The sequence below is a fragment of the Leptodactylus fuscus genome, chromosome 8, assembly GCF_031893055.1.
Source record: "Leptodactylus fuscus isolate aLepFus1 chromosome 8, aLepFus1.hap2, whole genome shotgun sequence".
Classification (NCBI taxonomy): Eukaryota; Metazoa; Chordata; class Amphibia; order Anura; family Leptodactylidae; genus Leptodactylus; species Leptodactylus fuscus.
The window spans coordinates 659034-674703 of record NC_134272.1 but is presented as its reverse complement, the minus strand read 5'-3'; the positions used below and the strand labels follow the sequence as shown (position 1 = coordinate 674703).

The 15670-nt window shown below is 49.0% G+C and overlaps 1 protein-coding gene across 1 annotated transcript in view; it reads left to right on the top strand.

Moving 5' to 3' along the window:
- RUSF1 (RUS family member 1) overlaps window positions 1–9292 on the top strand; it is a 28232-nt gene extending 18940 nt beyond the window's left edge. Inside the window, exons 3-15 of the mRNA XM_075285538.1 lie at window positions 3221–3298; window positions 4527–4641; window positions 4739–4784; window positions 4870–4902; window positions 5310–5415; window positions 5492–5593; window positions 5893–5963; window positions 7152–7336; window positions 7414–7471; window positions 7546–7616; window positions 8845–8943; window positions 9035–9106; window positions 9188–9292. Of these exons, the coding sequence (XP_075141639.1) occupies window positions 3221–3298; window positions 4527–4641; window positions 4739–4784; window positions 4870–4902; window positions 5310–5415; window positions 5492–5593; window positions 5893–5963; window positions 7152–7336; window positions 7414–7471; window positions 7546–7616; window positions 8845–8943; window positions 9035–9106; window positions 9188–9276 (1125 nt within the window). The 3' untranslated portion in view covers window positions 9277–9292. The remainder of the gene's footprint in view (window positions 1–3220; window positions 3299–4526; window positions 4642–4738; window positions 4785–4869; window positions 4903–5309; window positions 5416–5491; window positions 5594–5892; window positions 5964–7151; window positions 7337–7413; window positions 7472–7545; window positions 7617–8844; window positions 8944–9034; window positions 9107–9187) is intronic.
- The last annotated feature ends 6378 nt before the right edge of the window (window positions 9293–15670 follow it).

Below are 15670 nucleotides of genomic sequence, written 5' to 3'. Positions count from 1 at the left end.
GATTACTATTACTCACTATACTATTCACTGTCTATAGGATTACTATTACTCACTATACTATTCACTGTCTATAGGATTACTATTACTCACTATACTATTACTGTCTATAGGATTACTATTACTCACTATACTATTACTGTCTATAGGATTACTATTACTCACTATACTATTCACTGTCTATAGGATTACTATTACTCACTATACTATTACTGTCTATAGGATTACTATTACTCACTATACTATTCACTGTCTATAGGATTACTATTACTCACTATACTATTCACTGTCTATAGGATTACTATTCCTCATTATACTATTACTGTCTATAGGATTACTATTACTCACTATACTATTCACTGTCTATAGGATTACTATTACTCACTATACTATTCACTGTCTATAGGATTACTATTACTCACTATACTATTCACTGTCTATAGGATTACTATTCCTCATTATACTATTACTGTCTATAGGATTACTATTACTCACTATACTATTCACTGTCTATAGGATTACTATTACTCACTATACTATTCACTGTCTATAGGATTACTATTACTCACTATACTATTACTGTCTATAGGATTACTATTACTCACTATACTATTCACTGTCTATAGGATTACTATTCCTCATTATACTATTACTGTCTATAGGATTACTATTACTCACTATACTATTCACCGTCTATAGGATTACTATTACTCACTATACTATTCACTGTCTATAGGATTACTATTACTCACTATACTATTCACCGTCTATAGGCTTACTATTACTCACTATACTATTCACTGTCTATAGGATTACTATTACTCACTATACTATTCACTGTCTATAGGATTACTATTACTCACTATACTATTACTGTCTATAGGATTACTATTACTCACTATACTATTACTGTCTATAGGATTACTATTACTCACTATACTATTCACTGTCTATAGGATTACTATTACTCACTATACTATTCACTGTCTATAGGATTACTATTACTCACTATACTATTCACTGTCTATAGGATTACTATTACTCACTATACTATTCACTGTCTATAGGATTACTATTACTCACTATACTATTCACTGTCTATAGGATTACTATTACTCACTATACTATTCACTGTCTATAGGATTACTATTCCTCATTATACTATTACTGTCTATAGGATTACTATTACTCACTATACTATTACTGTCTATAGGATTACTATTACTCACTATACTATTACTGTCTATAGGATTACTATTACTCACTATACTATTCACTGTCTATAGGATTACTATTACTCACTATACTATTCACTGTCTATAGGATTACTATTACTCACTATACTATTCACTGTCTATAGGATTACTATTACTCACTATACTATTCACTGTCTATAGGATTACTATTCCTCATTATACTATTACTGTCTATAGGATTACTATTACTCACTATACTATTCACCGTCTATAGGATTACTATTACTCACTATACTATTCACTGTCTATAGGATTACTATTACTCACTATACTATTCACCGTCTATAGGCTTACTATTACTCACTATACTATTCACTGTCTATAGGATTACTATTACTCACTATACTATTCACTGTCTATAGGATTACTATTACTCACTATACTATTACTGTCTATAGGATTACTATTACTCACTATACTATTCACTGTCTATAGGATTAATATTACTCACTATACTATTCACTGTCTATAGGATTACTATTACTCACTATACTATTCACTGTCTATAGGATTACTATTACTCACTATACTATTACTGTCTGTAGGATTACTATTACTCACTATACTATTACTGTCTATAGGATTACTATTACTCACTATACTATTACTGTCTATAGGATTACTATTACTCACTATACTATTCACTGTCTATAGGATTACTATTACTCACTATACTATTCACTGTCTATAGGATTACTATTACTCACTATACTATTCACCGTCTATAGGCTTACTATTACTCACTATACTATTCACTGTCTATAGGATTACTATTACTCACTATACTATTCACTGTCTATAGGATTACTATTACTCACTATACTATTCACTGTCTATAGGATTACTATTACTCACTATACTATTACTGTCTATAGGATTACTATTACTCACTATACTATTCACTGTCTATAGGATTACTATTACTCACTATACTCGTCACCGTCTATAGGATTACTATTACTCACTATACTATTACTGTCTGTAGGATTACTATTACTCACTATACTATTACTGTCTATAGGATTACTATTACTCACTATACTATTACTGTCTATAGGATTACTATTACTCACTATACTATTCACTGTCTATAGGATTACTATTACTCACTATACTATTCACTGTCTATAGGATTACTATTACTCACTATACTATTCACCGTCTATAGGATTACTATTACTCACTATACTATTCACTGTCTATAGGATTACTATTACTCACTATACTATTCACTGTCTATAGGATTACTATTACTCACTATACTATTCACTGTCTATAGGATTACTATTACTCACTATACTATTCACCGTCTATAGGATTACTATTACTCACTATACTATTCACTGTCTATAGGATTACTATTACTCACTATACTATTCACTGTCTATAGGATTACTATTACTCACTATACTATTACTGTCTATAGGATTACTATTACTCACTATACTATTCACTGTCTATAGGATTACTATTACTCACTATACTATTCACTGTCTATAGGATTACTATTACTCACTATACTATTCACTATCTATAGGATTACTATTACTCACTATACTATTCACTGTCTATAGGATGACTCTTTCTATTCTATATGGAATATCTTCTCTATTTTCCCAATCTATAATTTCAGGTTCAGTCTCCTCCAGCCGAGGAATATAGTGTGACAGTCTTGCAGAACACTATTGTAAAATAATGTCCCTACAGTGTGAACATGGCCGTAGAGGCAGACCCAGGGCGGTGCGGAGGATAAAGATTTATGTGTTTTTCCATTTTCCTTGTAATTTTATTGTCCTGTCGGCACCCCCAGCAGGCGAGAGCTTTCATCCTAGGTGGTAACAAGAGGAGTCCTAGAATACCCTGAGCCTGCATGGGATTTATGCAGAGGGGTTCATCGTTGCGATGCAGGGGTGTAATTCTCTGGATTCTCTCACTGATATGGAAACAGGTCACTTCTTCTTTTACAGAGTCTCTTTCTACCTCATGGATTTCCAGACAGTGTCAGTGAAGATTACTTAGAATATCAGCTCTGGGACACACTGCAGGTGACTGTCCATGTGTCATGTCTGCGGGTGACTGACTGTCCGTGTGTCGTGTCTACGGGTGACTGACTATGTCTGTGTGTCGTGTCTACGGGTGACTGACTGTCCGTGTGTCATGTCTGCGTGTGACTGACTGTCCGTGTGTCATGTCTGCGGGAGACTGACTGTGTCCGTGTGTCATGTCTGCGGGAGACTGACTGTGTCCGTGTGTCATGTCTGCGGGTGACTGACTGTTCATGTGTCATGTCTGCGGGTGACTGACTATGTCTGTGTGTCGTGTCTGTGGGTGACTGACTGTCCGTGTGTCATGTCTGCGGGTGACTGACTATGTCTGTGTGTCGTGTCTGCGGGTGACTGATTGTGTCCGTGTGTCGTGTCTGCGGGTGACTGATTGTGTCCGTGTGTCGTGTCTACGGGTGACTGACTGTCTGTGTGTCATGTCTGCGGGTGACTGACTGTCCGTGTGTCATGTCTGTGGGTGACTGACTGTCTGTGTGTCGTGTCTACGGGTGACTGACTGTCCGTGTGTCGTGTCTGCGGGTGACTGACTATGTCTGTGTCGTGTCTGCAGGTGACTGATTGTGTCCGTGTGTCGTGTCTGCGGGTGACTGACTGTCCGTGTGTCGTGTCTACGGGTGACTGACTGTCCGTGTGTCGTGTCTACGGGTGACTGACTGTCCGTGTGTCATGTCTACGGGTGACTGACTGTCCGTGTGTCGTGTCTACGGGTGACTGACTGTCCGTGTGTCGTGTCTACGGGTGACTGACTGTCCGTGTGTCGTGTCTACGGGTGACTGACTGTCCATGTGTCGTGTCTGCGGGTGACTAACTGTCCGTGTGTCATGTCTACGGGTGACTGACTGTCCGTGTGTCGTGTCTACGGGTGACTGACTGTCCGTGTGTCGTGTCTGCGGGTGACTGACTGTCCTTGTGTCGTGTCTGCGGGTGACTGACTGTCCGTGTGTCGTGTCTACGGGTGACTGACTGTCCGTGTGTCGTGTCTACGGGTGACTGACTGTCCGTGTGTCGTGTCTACGGGTGACTGACTGTCCATGTGTCGTGTCTGCGGGTGACTAACTGTCCGTGTGTCGTGTCTGCGGGTGACTGACTGTCCTTGTGTCGTGTCTGCGGGTGACTCATGACGTCCGCCTATTTTGCCTGCAGGTGACTGATGATGTCCATGTGTTATATGACCCTCAGTCTTCTAACTTCTCCTCTCATTGACCTCTAGGCCTTCTCCAGTAGTGTGACGGGATCTCTGGCCACTCATGCTCTCCTCCGAGGATCAGGCGTGGGTGATAGCTCCGCCACCGTGACAGGAGCCACCATTACCTGGATCCTTCGAGGTGCTTGTTGTCTGTCATCCTCTCTGGCTCTCCTCCGTTCTGATCCTTTCCATGGTTTTCTTCTTGGCTTCTGATCAGTCTTCTCCTCACTGTGTAGATGGCACCGGGATGGTTGGGCGCATTCTCTTCGCCTGGATGAAAGGGTACGAGACTCTTCCGGTTGTGTTGTGAGGGGGGGGGGGGAACGGTTGTATGTCTGATATCGCTTTGAGTCTTGTTTCTCATCAGGAGCCTCCTGGACTGTGATGCCAAGCGATGGAGGTAAATATTACCAGCTCCAGGTAGGGAGGGGATAAAAAATGAGGGCTGCGGACTCCATTGTACTGGTGACTTAGGTCCAAGCCTGTGTATATATCTATAGGTGTGCTGAGTATATATTATACAGTAGTTATCTATAAGGTATTGTTTAGTTAGTGCTCAGACGAGCAGGATTTTGTGTCACATGGTTTTTGTCTGTATTTTACTTTGCTCATTTTTGTGCCTGACGTGAAGGTTTATTTATTTTGCTGTTTTTCCACATAAACCAGTTTACTACAGATTTCGTGTCCTGTCTCTGACTGTTTGGGTCTGCAGCACCGCTGCTACCGAGTTACCTCCCCCACAGTATTGTGTGTATACATATCTATATACGATGCGTATTCTTCATGTCCTTATATTCTTCATTGTAGGTTGTTTGCTGACGTATTGAACGACTTGGCCATCTTTATGGAGATTCTAGCTCCAGTTTTCCCATCATGCTTCACTCTGACGGTGTGCACTGCCGGAGTATTTAAGGTATTCCAGCTGCCCGCTGTATATGTTGTCTTCTATCTTCATGTACAATCTACATCTTACTTTTGATTGGCTGCAGTGCATTGTGGGAGTGGCCGGAGGGGCGACACGTGCTGCGCTCACTGTGCATCAAGCCAGGAGAGACAACATGGCTGATGTATGTGCAAAGGATGGAAGCCAGGTGAGCCCTTAGCCCTCAGAGTAAGGTCTTGGGTAGAGATGAGCGAGTACTGTGGGGATCAGCCGATCCGAACAGCACGCTCGCGTAGGAATGAATGGACGTAGCCGGCACGCGGGGGGTTAAGCGGCCGGCCGCCGTCAAAGTGGAAGTAGCAGGTGCATCCATTCATTTCTATGGAGCGTGCTGTTCGGATCGGCTGATCCCCACACTACTCGCTCATCTCTAGTCTTGGGTTCTGGGGCCGGTGACGTCCACTCTGTCTGCTGCCATTTCTTATTGCTGTCTGATGTCTCTCGCAGGAAACGGTGGTGAATCTGGCCGGTCTTCTCGTCAGTCTTGTGCTAGTACCAATGGTGTCTGACAGCCTGTGGTAAGTGGAACCCTCAATAAAACCCTTTATCAGCCTGAACCAGATCCTTTAGTACAGTGATGGCGAACCTTTTAGGAAGCGAGTGCCCAAACTGCAACCCAAAACCCACTAAATTATGGCAAAGAGCCAACACGACAAGTTAACCTTAATACTCTGCGGATCCACAATTGTGGACAGATACAGACATGCAGAATACAGTGGTATGAATGGGGCTTTATCCAGCTTGTACTGACCAGTAATCGTCTCTGTATTTGGTACTTTTGAATAATTATTGCTCACTATTTACATCGCACAGGATCTGTTCTGTAGTGACCGGGCAATGTTATTACAGCCTGTACTAATATCACATCTGCTATAAACAGATACTGTGTGATCTAAATAGTGAAAGGGCCCCCACATAGTATTATATGCTCCATAGTAGCCCCCAGATGGTACAGTCTGGCCCACAGTGGACCCCACACAGTATTATATGCTCCATAGTAGCCCCCACACAGTATTATATGCTCCATAGTAGCCCCCACACAGTATTATATGCTCCATAGTAGCCCCCACACAGTATTATATGCTCCATAGTAGTCCCCACACAGTATTATATGCTCCATAGTAGCCCCCACACAGTATTATATGCTCCATAGTAGTCCCCACACAGTATTATATGCTCCACAGTAGCCCCCACACAGTATTATATGCTCCATAGTAGCCCCCACACAGTATTATATGCTCCATAGTAGCCCCCACACAGTATTATATGCTCCATAGTAGCCCCCACACAGTATTATGTGCTCCACAGTGACCCCCACACAGTATTATATGCTCCACAGTGGGTCCTACACAGTACAATTTGCTACTTACCTGAGGTCCCATGATGCGTGCCCCTGTCACTGCAGCCGCTGATGAATTACGTCATTGCACCTGTTTTGGGCAGAGGTCACACTCTGTTGTCAGTGTAAGCTGCGGTCCCATGGCCTACCCTGACAGTTTTCAGCTGTATGTGCATTTGCCTGTACCGGATTCCCCATTAGATCAGGGAGCCTGGATGGGGCGACGGTGCTTGTGCCAATCCAGAGAGCTCTGCCTGCCCCTCGGCACACTGGCCATAGATTCACCAATGCTGTTGGGGGTCCCTGTATAACATGAGGCGTGCCTCTCTTGTAACATGGCAGCGCTGTCGGTGACTTCTCTTTCCAGGGGCACCTACCTCCTCTTCTTCCTCCTAACATGTCTGCACCTTTACGCAAATTATCGTGCTGTCCGTTCTGTTATCATGGAGACTCTCAACCAGTCACGACTGAGGATAGTACTGGAACATTTCCTACTCGAGGGACGGATCCTGAGCCCAGCTGAAGCGAACCCCAAGGAACCGCTCTTACCAGGTGGGTGGTGCCCGAGATGATGGGCAGGTGAGCCTTGGGCAGGATCTATTGTGACGCATTACGTTGCTTTGCCGTAGGTCTCGGCTCACAAGTCTCCGTGGATGTGGGCGTCCCCCTGAATGCTGTCATCTCCAGGTAGAGTCGTGGATGTCACGGTAAGTTATTGCAGAGATGTCTCACTTTCTAACAGGCTGTCTCTTGTCTTACAGTGTCTCGCAGCTGGATGTCTTGAAAGAAGGGAATGATTCTTTGTACTTGCTGGGGTGGAGGAGAGACACAGGTGAGCAGCCCCGTGCGTTCCCCTATGGCGGCTTCTTCACCGAGCGCTCTGAGTGCAGTATCAGCAAAATTCTGCTAATCGAGCCCCACATATGTGTGAAGTCTTTAAAAAGAATATTCAGGCCCAGTAAATGTAATTTTAAACCCCCGGTCCCGTTTTAAAATAAAAGTCTAAAAACATATATGCAAATCTTACCGAATGTGCAGCGGGGGCGGGGATGCACGATGCCGCGTCATCTTTAGGCACGCCTACCTCTTCTGTCTTCTTGGAGCGACGCCCTCTGGCCCCGTCTCTTCTGCCGGCTTCCTATTGGTCTTCTTCCGGCTTGAGGTCTTTAAATCCCGTGCCTGTGTAGTAGCGCTTCTCTCCGGATCGCTACTGCGCAGGCTCACTCGCCATTTTACTTAATGGCAGTACGCTCGTGTAGTTCTTCGGGGACTGGCAAGTGAGCCTGCGCAGTAATGCTCCGGAGGGAAGTGCTACTACGCAGGCGCGGGATTTGAAGATGGAAGAAGACACGGAACCAGAGGGCGTCACTACAAGAAGACCGAAGAGGCAGGCGTGCCCGAAGCTGACGTCGCACCATGCATCCCCGCCCATGGTGCACGTTCAGGTACGATTTGCATATATGTTTTAATGCTTTTATTTAAAAACGGGACTGGGGTTTAATATAAGATTTCCGGGGCCTGAATAGTCTATATATAAGGCCGTTCATGCATATGTGGGGCTTATTAGCATGATTCTGCTGATAGAGCCCCTTTAAAGCATAACTTCATGGAATAATCAGAATCCGCAATGTGGTAACCAGTTGGTCTCTCACCTGATGGGGTTGTGAGCAGCCCCAACCTCTTGTCTTGTCTTTGAGTAGGCGGGAGTGGCAGTGGACCTGCTGGTGCATCGGAAGACTGGAGAGACGATGGCTAGAAGACAAGGACCAAGAGTCCATAGCAGGAGAGGATCCGCGCTCGCTGGCAATAGGATCAAACCTATACCAGAATTCCCAAAATGGATTCTTTATCAGGGCATCTGGCCGGACGTGACTTGTATATTTGCACTTCAGAAAGGGCCCTATTGGCCTGAAACGCGTTGTGCTGTTATACTCTACCAATCCTAATAAAGAATCCATTTTGGGAATTCTGGCATCTGATCCTATTGCCAGCGAGCGGGGGTCCTCTCCTGCTATGGACTTTTGGCCCATTGTCTCCAGGACATTCTTGTCTCTCTGCAGGACGCCTTGCAGTTGTTCTACATGAGAGAGCCGGCAGTGCTGATATTATCCGATCTGTGGTTCATGCTGAGATTCTTCACAGGGAGACCTTGTGCTCAGGTGAGTGTTACCGAGACAGCTCTGCTATACCCTAGAGACACAGCAGAGATGAGCGCCGCCTGATGTCACCGTAATGTCTCCTGTTCTTTAGATCCTGCCCGCTACACTGTCCTGGCGGAGACACACAGACACGTCAGCCGCATGTTCCCAGACTTCTATCGCGGTACTCCATCTTGTCTTCTACATTCTTGGCACAGTCAGGTCCTCACTGCGTGTTACATGATGCTCTCGCTCTTTATTGCAGGTCTGTGTGCAGCAGGATGGGTGACTGACCGAAATCTACTGGACTCCGATGACTGGAGGGCAAATTGGGACATTAATAAAGGGCTGTGACTACCAAGTATCAGAATTATGTGTGACCTGAACGTTCTCAGGGGGGCGCTATAGTCATGGAAGATGGGGAAAAGGAGGCAAGAAAATACATTCATTGGCAGCAGTGCTTGGATGGCAGAGGAGAGGGGGGCCGCACTCGGGGCAGGAGAGGGGGGGGGGCCTCACTCGGGGCAGGAGAGGGGGGGCCTCACTCGGGGCAAGAGAGGGGGGCCTCACTCGGGGCAAGAGAGGAGGGGGGGCGCACTCGGGGCAGGAGAGGAGGGGGGGCGCACTCGGGGCAGGAGAGGGGGGGGGCGCACTCGGGGCAGGAGAGGGGGGGGGCGCACTCGGGGCAGGAGAGGGGGGGGGCGCACTCGGGGCAGGAGGGGGGGGGCGCACTCGGGGCAGGAGAGGGGGGGGCGCACTCGGGGCAGGAGAGGGGGGCCTCACTCGGGGCAGGAGAGGGGGGCCTCACTCGGGGCTAGAGAGGAGAGGGGGGGTCCGCACTCGGGGCTAGAGAGGAGAGGGGGGGTCCGCACTCGGGGCTAGAGAGGGGGGGGGGGGCCGCACTCGGGGCAGGAGAGGAGAGGGGGGGGCTACACTCAGGACTATGGGGAGAGGAGAGGAGAGGAGAGGGGGGGTCCGCACTCGGGGCTAGAGAGGAGAGGGGGGGGGGCCGCACTCGGGGCAGGAGAGGAGAGGGGGGGGCTACACTCAGGACTATGGGGAGAGGAGAGGAGAGGGGGGGTCCGCACTCGGGGCTAGAGAGGAGAGGGGGGGGGGGCCGCACTCGGGGCAGGAGAGGAGAGGGGGGGGCTACACTCAGGACTATGGGGAGAGGAGACAGCACTGGGGTTTATGGATAGGACAGGTTGCTGAGATTGGGGCTGCTGAGCTGTATTTTGGGGTGACCACTCTTTACCTGTTGCCTCTCTGTAGGATAATGTCACATCTGATTTTGGACACATTTATGTAACACACAATAATAAGGACTTTATTTCTGTAGCGCCAACGTATTCCACAGCTTTGTACAACTCCGAGAACACATGACCGGTATGAGACAGTGACAAAGGCATAAACAAACAATGGGGCCTCGGCACATGAGCTTACAATCTATGCCACACAACAATAATCCCCCACCGGGCGCGTCTTTCCATTCCCGAGCTTGGCAGCATTACACGGCTGAAAATGTGAAAGCCGACCAATAGGTGGCGCCAGTCATATACAGTCTGATCCGTGTTTTAGGGTCCGACTTGTGCTGGGAACATTGTAAGTTAGTTGCATTGCATGAGAATAGGAATTTGTCTTCTCCATAAGACGTCCGGGGGGGGGTGGGGGGGGGTGGGGGTGGGGGTCCGGTGAAGCCTTTCTACTGTCCTCCTCCTGCCCCCTACTGGTCTTATCCATAAGATGTCCGGGGGGGTCCGATGAAGCTTTTCTACTGTCCTCCTCCTGCCCCCTACTGGTCTTCTCCATAAGATGTCCGGAGGGGTCCGGTGAAGCCTTTCTAGTGTCCTCCTCCTGCCCCCTACTGGTCTTATCCATAAGACGTCCGGGGGAGTCCGATGAAGCCTTTCTAGTGTCCTCCTCCTGCCCCCTACTGGTCTTATCCATAAGATGTCCGGGGGGGTCCGATGAAGCCTTTCTACTGTCCTCCTCCTGCCCCCTACTGGTCTTATCTATAAGATGTCCGGAGGGGTCCGGTGAAGCCTTTCTAGTGTCCTCCTCCTGCCCCCTACTGGTCTTATCCATAAGACGTCCGGGGGAGTCCGATGAAGCCTTTCTAGTGTCCTCCTCCTGCCCCCTACTGGTCTTATCCATAAGATGTCCGGGGGGGTCCGATGAAGCCTTTCTACTGTCCTCCTCCTGCCCCCTACTGGTCTTATCCATAAGATGTCCGGGGGGGTCCGATGAAGCCTTTCTAGTGTCCTCCTCCTGCCCCCTACTGGTCTTATCCATAAGATGTCCGGGGGGGTCCGGTGAAGCCTTTCTAGTGTCCTCCTCCTGCCCCCTACTGGTCTTATCCATAAGATGTCCGGGGGGGTCCGATGAAGCCTTTCTAGTGTCCTCCTCCTGCCCCCTACTGGTCTTATCTATAAGATGTCCGGGGGGGGGTCCAGTGAAGCCTTTCTAGTGTCCTCCTCCTGCCCCCTACTGGTCTTATCTATAAGATGTCCGGGGGGGTCCAGTGAAGCCTTTCTAGTGTCCTCCTCCTGCCCCCTACTGGTCTTATCTATAAGATGTCCGGGGGGGTCCAGTGAAGCCTTTCTAGTGTCCTCCTCCTGCCCCCTACTGGTCTTATCTATAAGATGTCCGGGGGGGGGGTCCAGTGAAGCCTTTCTAGTGTCCTCCTCCTGCCCCCTACTGGTCTTATCTATAAGATGTCCGGGGGGGGGGGGTCCAGTGAAGCCTTTCTACTGTCCTCCTCCTGCCCCCTACTGGTCTTATCTATAAGATGTCCGGGGGGGTCCGATGAAGCCTTTCTAGTGTCCTCCTCCTGCCCCCTACTGGTCTTATCTATAAGATGTCCGGGGGGGTCCAGTGAAGCCTTTCTAGTGTCCTCCTCCTGCCCCCTACTGGTCTTATCCATAAGATGTCCGGGGGGGTCCGATGAAGCCTTTCTAGTGTCCTCCTCCTGCCCCCTACTGGTCTTATCTATAAGATGTCCGGGGGGGTCCGATGAAGCCTTTCTAGTGTCCTCCTCCTGCCCCCTACTGGTCTTATCTATAAGATGTCCGGGGGGGTCCGATGAAGCCTTTCTAGTGTCCTCCTCCTGCCCCCTACTGGTCTTCTCCATAAGACGTCCGGGGGGTCCGGTGAAGCCTTTCTAGTGTCCTCCTCCTGCCCCCTACTGGTCTTATCTATAAGATGTCCGGGGGGGTCCAGTGAAGCCTTTCTACTGTCCTCCTCCTGCCCCCTACTGGTCTTCTCCATAAGACGTCCGGGGGGTCCGGTGAAGCCTTTCTAGTGTCCTCCTCCTGCCCCCTACTGGTCTTATCTATAAGATGTCCGGGGGGGTCCAGTGAAGCCTTTCTACTGTCCTCCTCCTGCCCCCTACTGGTCTTATCTATAAGATGTCCGGGGGGGGTCCAGTGAAGCCTTTCTAGTGTCCTCCTCCTGCCCCCTACTGGTCTTATCTATAAGATGTCCGGGGGGGTCCGATGAAGCCTTTCTACTGTCCTCCTCCTGCCCCCTACTGGTCTTATCTATAAGATGTCCGGGGGGGGGGGGGGGGGGTCCAGTGAAGCCTTTCTACTGTCCTCCTCCTGCCCCCTACTGGTCTTATCTATAAGATGTCCGGGGGGGGTCCAGTGAAGCCTTTCTAGTGTCCTCCTCCTGCCCCCTACTGGTCTTATCTATAAGATGTCCGGGGGGGGGGTCCAGTGAAGCCTTTCTAGTGTCCTCCTCCTGCCCCCTACTGGTCTTATCTATAAGATGTCCGGGGGGGTCCAGTGAAGCCTTTCTAGTGTCCTCCTCCTGCCCCCTACTGGTCTTATCTATAAGATGTCCGGGGGGGGGGGGGGGGGGGGGGTCCAGTGAAGCCTTTCTAGTGTCCTCCTCCTGCCCCCTACTGGTCTTATCTATAAGATGTCCGGGGGGGTCCAGTGAAGCCTTTCTACTGTCCTCCTCCTGCCCCCTACTGGTCTTATCTATAAGATGTCCGGGGGGAAGGGGGTCCAGTGAAGCCTTTCTAGTGTCCTCCTCCTGCCCCCTACTGGTCTTATCTATAAGATGTCCGGGGGGGGGTCCAGTGAAGCCTTTCTAGTGTCCTCCTCCTGCCCCCTACTGGTCTTATCTATAAGATGTCCGGGGGGGGGGGGGTCCAGTGAAGCCTTTCTAGTGTCCTCCTCCTGCCCCCTACTGGTCTTATCTATAAGATGTCCGGGGGGGTCCAGTGAAGCCTTTCTACTGTCCTCCTCCTGCCCCCTACTGGTCTTATCTATAAGATGTCCGGGGGGAAGGGGGTCCGGTGAAGCCTTTCTAGTGTCCTCCTCCTGCCCCCTACTGGTCTTATCCATAAGATGTCCGGTGAAGCCTTTCTAGTGTCCTCCTCCTGCCCCCTACTGGTCTTATCCATAAGATGTCCGGGGGGGTCCAGTGAAGCCTTTCTAGTGTCCTCCTCCTGCCCCCTACTGGTCTTATCTATAAGATGTCCGGTGAAGCCTTTCTAGTGTCCTCCTCCTGCCCCCTACTGCCTCTTTCACTAAGTCTGCGTTCACACCTGATATTCTGCAGTTTTTTTCTACACCAATGGAAATGACTTTATAGGGTCACTATGCGCATGTTTAGACTTGTAGACAATTAACCCCCTCCTGCCACAGGCATTTTTTTCCTTTTGTTTTTGATTCTTTGCATAAATAATTTTTTCCACTCCCAGATCCCTACGAGGGGTTAATGTTTGTGGCGCCATTTAATATTCCGTGCAATAGATGGCGGAGGGATTGGAGAAAGCCTGTCTGTGTTTGTGCCACTTGTTCCAGGCTCGGTTTGATAGTGTTCACTGTACGCCTCACTCGCAGTCAAGGGGTCGGCCCGATTCCGGAAATTCCTAATTTCTATAGTTTTCTGACATTGTAGGCTTCTTGGCGTGGCCATATTGGGTCTTTCTATCTCCTCGGACGGGGCGCTGGGTGGCGCCATGCGATGGTTTTAGAATTATTTTGAGAATCTTTTAATACAAGTTATAATGAGAAGAAAAAAAACAAACAAAAGCGATTGTCCCACTCTGGCGTTCACGGTACGGAAAAATATTTGTAGAAGTTTATAGAGGGGGGGGGGGGGGAGTCTCCAGGCACTTCATTATATCGAAGTACTTTTACATATGCTGTAGGGAAAGGCGCCGCCATTTTGTGGAGGGTCGTCGGTCCCTAGAATGGCGGCCGGTGACTCTGAGTCCAGGAACCTATTGAAGCCCCCAGGCTTGTCTGGCAGCCTGTAATAGAAGCCCTGCATTAGTGATCAGAATCCCCCATCCCCCCTGGGCTTGTCTGGCAGCCTGTAATAGAAGCCCTGCATTAGTGATCAGAATCCCCCATCCCCCCCTGGGCTTGTCTGGCAGCCTGTAATAGAAGCCCTGCATTAGTGATCAGAATCCCCCATCCCCCCCTGGGCTTGTCTGGCAGCCTGTAATAGAAGCCCTGCATTAGTGATCAGACCCCCATCCCCCCTGGGCTTGTCTGGCAGCCTGTAATAGAAGCCCTGCATTAGTGATCAGACCCCCTGGGCTTGTCTGGCAGCCTGTAATAGAAGCCCTGCATTAGTGATCAGACCCCCACCCCCCTGGGCTTGTCTGGCAGCCTGTAATAGAAGCCCTGCATTAGTGATCAGACCCCCATCCCCCTGGGCTTGTCTGGCAGCCTGTAATAGAAGCCCTGCATTAGTGATCAGACCCCCAGGATTGTCTGGCAGCCTGTAATAGAAGCCCTGCATTAGTGATCAGACCCCCATCCCCCCAGGATTGTCTGGCAGCCTGTAATAGAAGCCCTGCATTAGTGATCAGACCCCCATCCCCCCAGGATTGTCTGGCAGCCTGTAATAGAAGCCCTGCATTAGTGATCAGACCCCCAGGATTGTCTGGCAGCCTGTAATAGAAGCCCTGCATTAGTGATCAGACCCCCATCCCCCCTGGGCTTGTCTGGCAGCCTGTAATAGAAGCCCTGCATTAGTGATCAGAATCCCCCATCCCCCCTGGGCTTGTCTGGCAGCCTGTAATAGAAGCCCTGCATTAGTGATCAGACCCCCAGGATTGTCTGGCAGCCTGTAATAGAAGCCCTGCATTAGTGATCAGACCCCCATCCCCCCAGGATTGTCTGGCAGCCTGTAATAGAAGCCCTGCATTAGTGATCAGACCCCCATCCCCCCAGGATTGTCTGGCAGCCTGTAATAGAAGCCCTGCATTAGTGATCAGACCCCCATCCCCCCAGGATTGTCTGGCAGCCTGTAATAGAAGCCCTGCATTAGTGATCAGAATCCCCCATCCCCCCAGGATTGTCTGGCAGCCTGTAATAGAAGTCCTGCATTAGTGATCAGAATCCCCCATCCCCCCAGGATTGTCTGGCAGCCTGTAATAGAAGCCCTGCATTAGTGATCAGACCCCCAGGATTGTCTGGCAGCCTGTAATAGAAGCCCTGCATTAGTGATCAGACCCCCATCCCCCCAGGATTGTCTGGCAGCCTGTAATAGAAGCCCTGCATTAGTGATCAGACCCCCATCCCCCCAGGATTGTCTGGCAGCCTGTAATAGAAGTCCTGCATTAGTGATCAGAATCCCTCATCCCCCCAGGATTGTCTGGCAGCCTGTAATAGAAGCCCTGCATTAGTGATCAGAATCCCTCATCCCCCCAGGATTGTCTGGCAGCCTGTAATAGAAGCCCTGCATTAGTGATCAGACCCCCCCAGGCTTCAGGGACCTACAA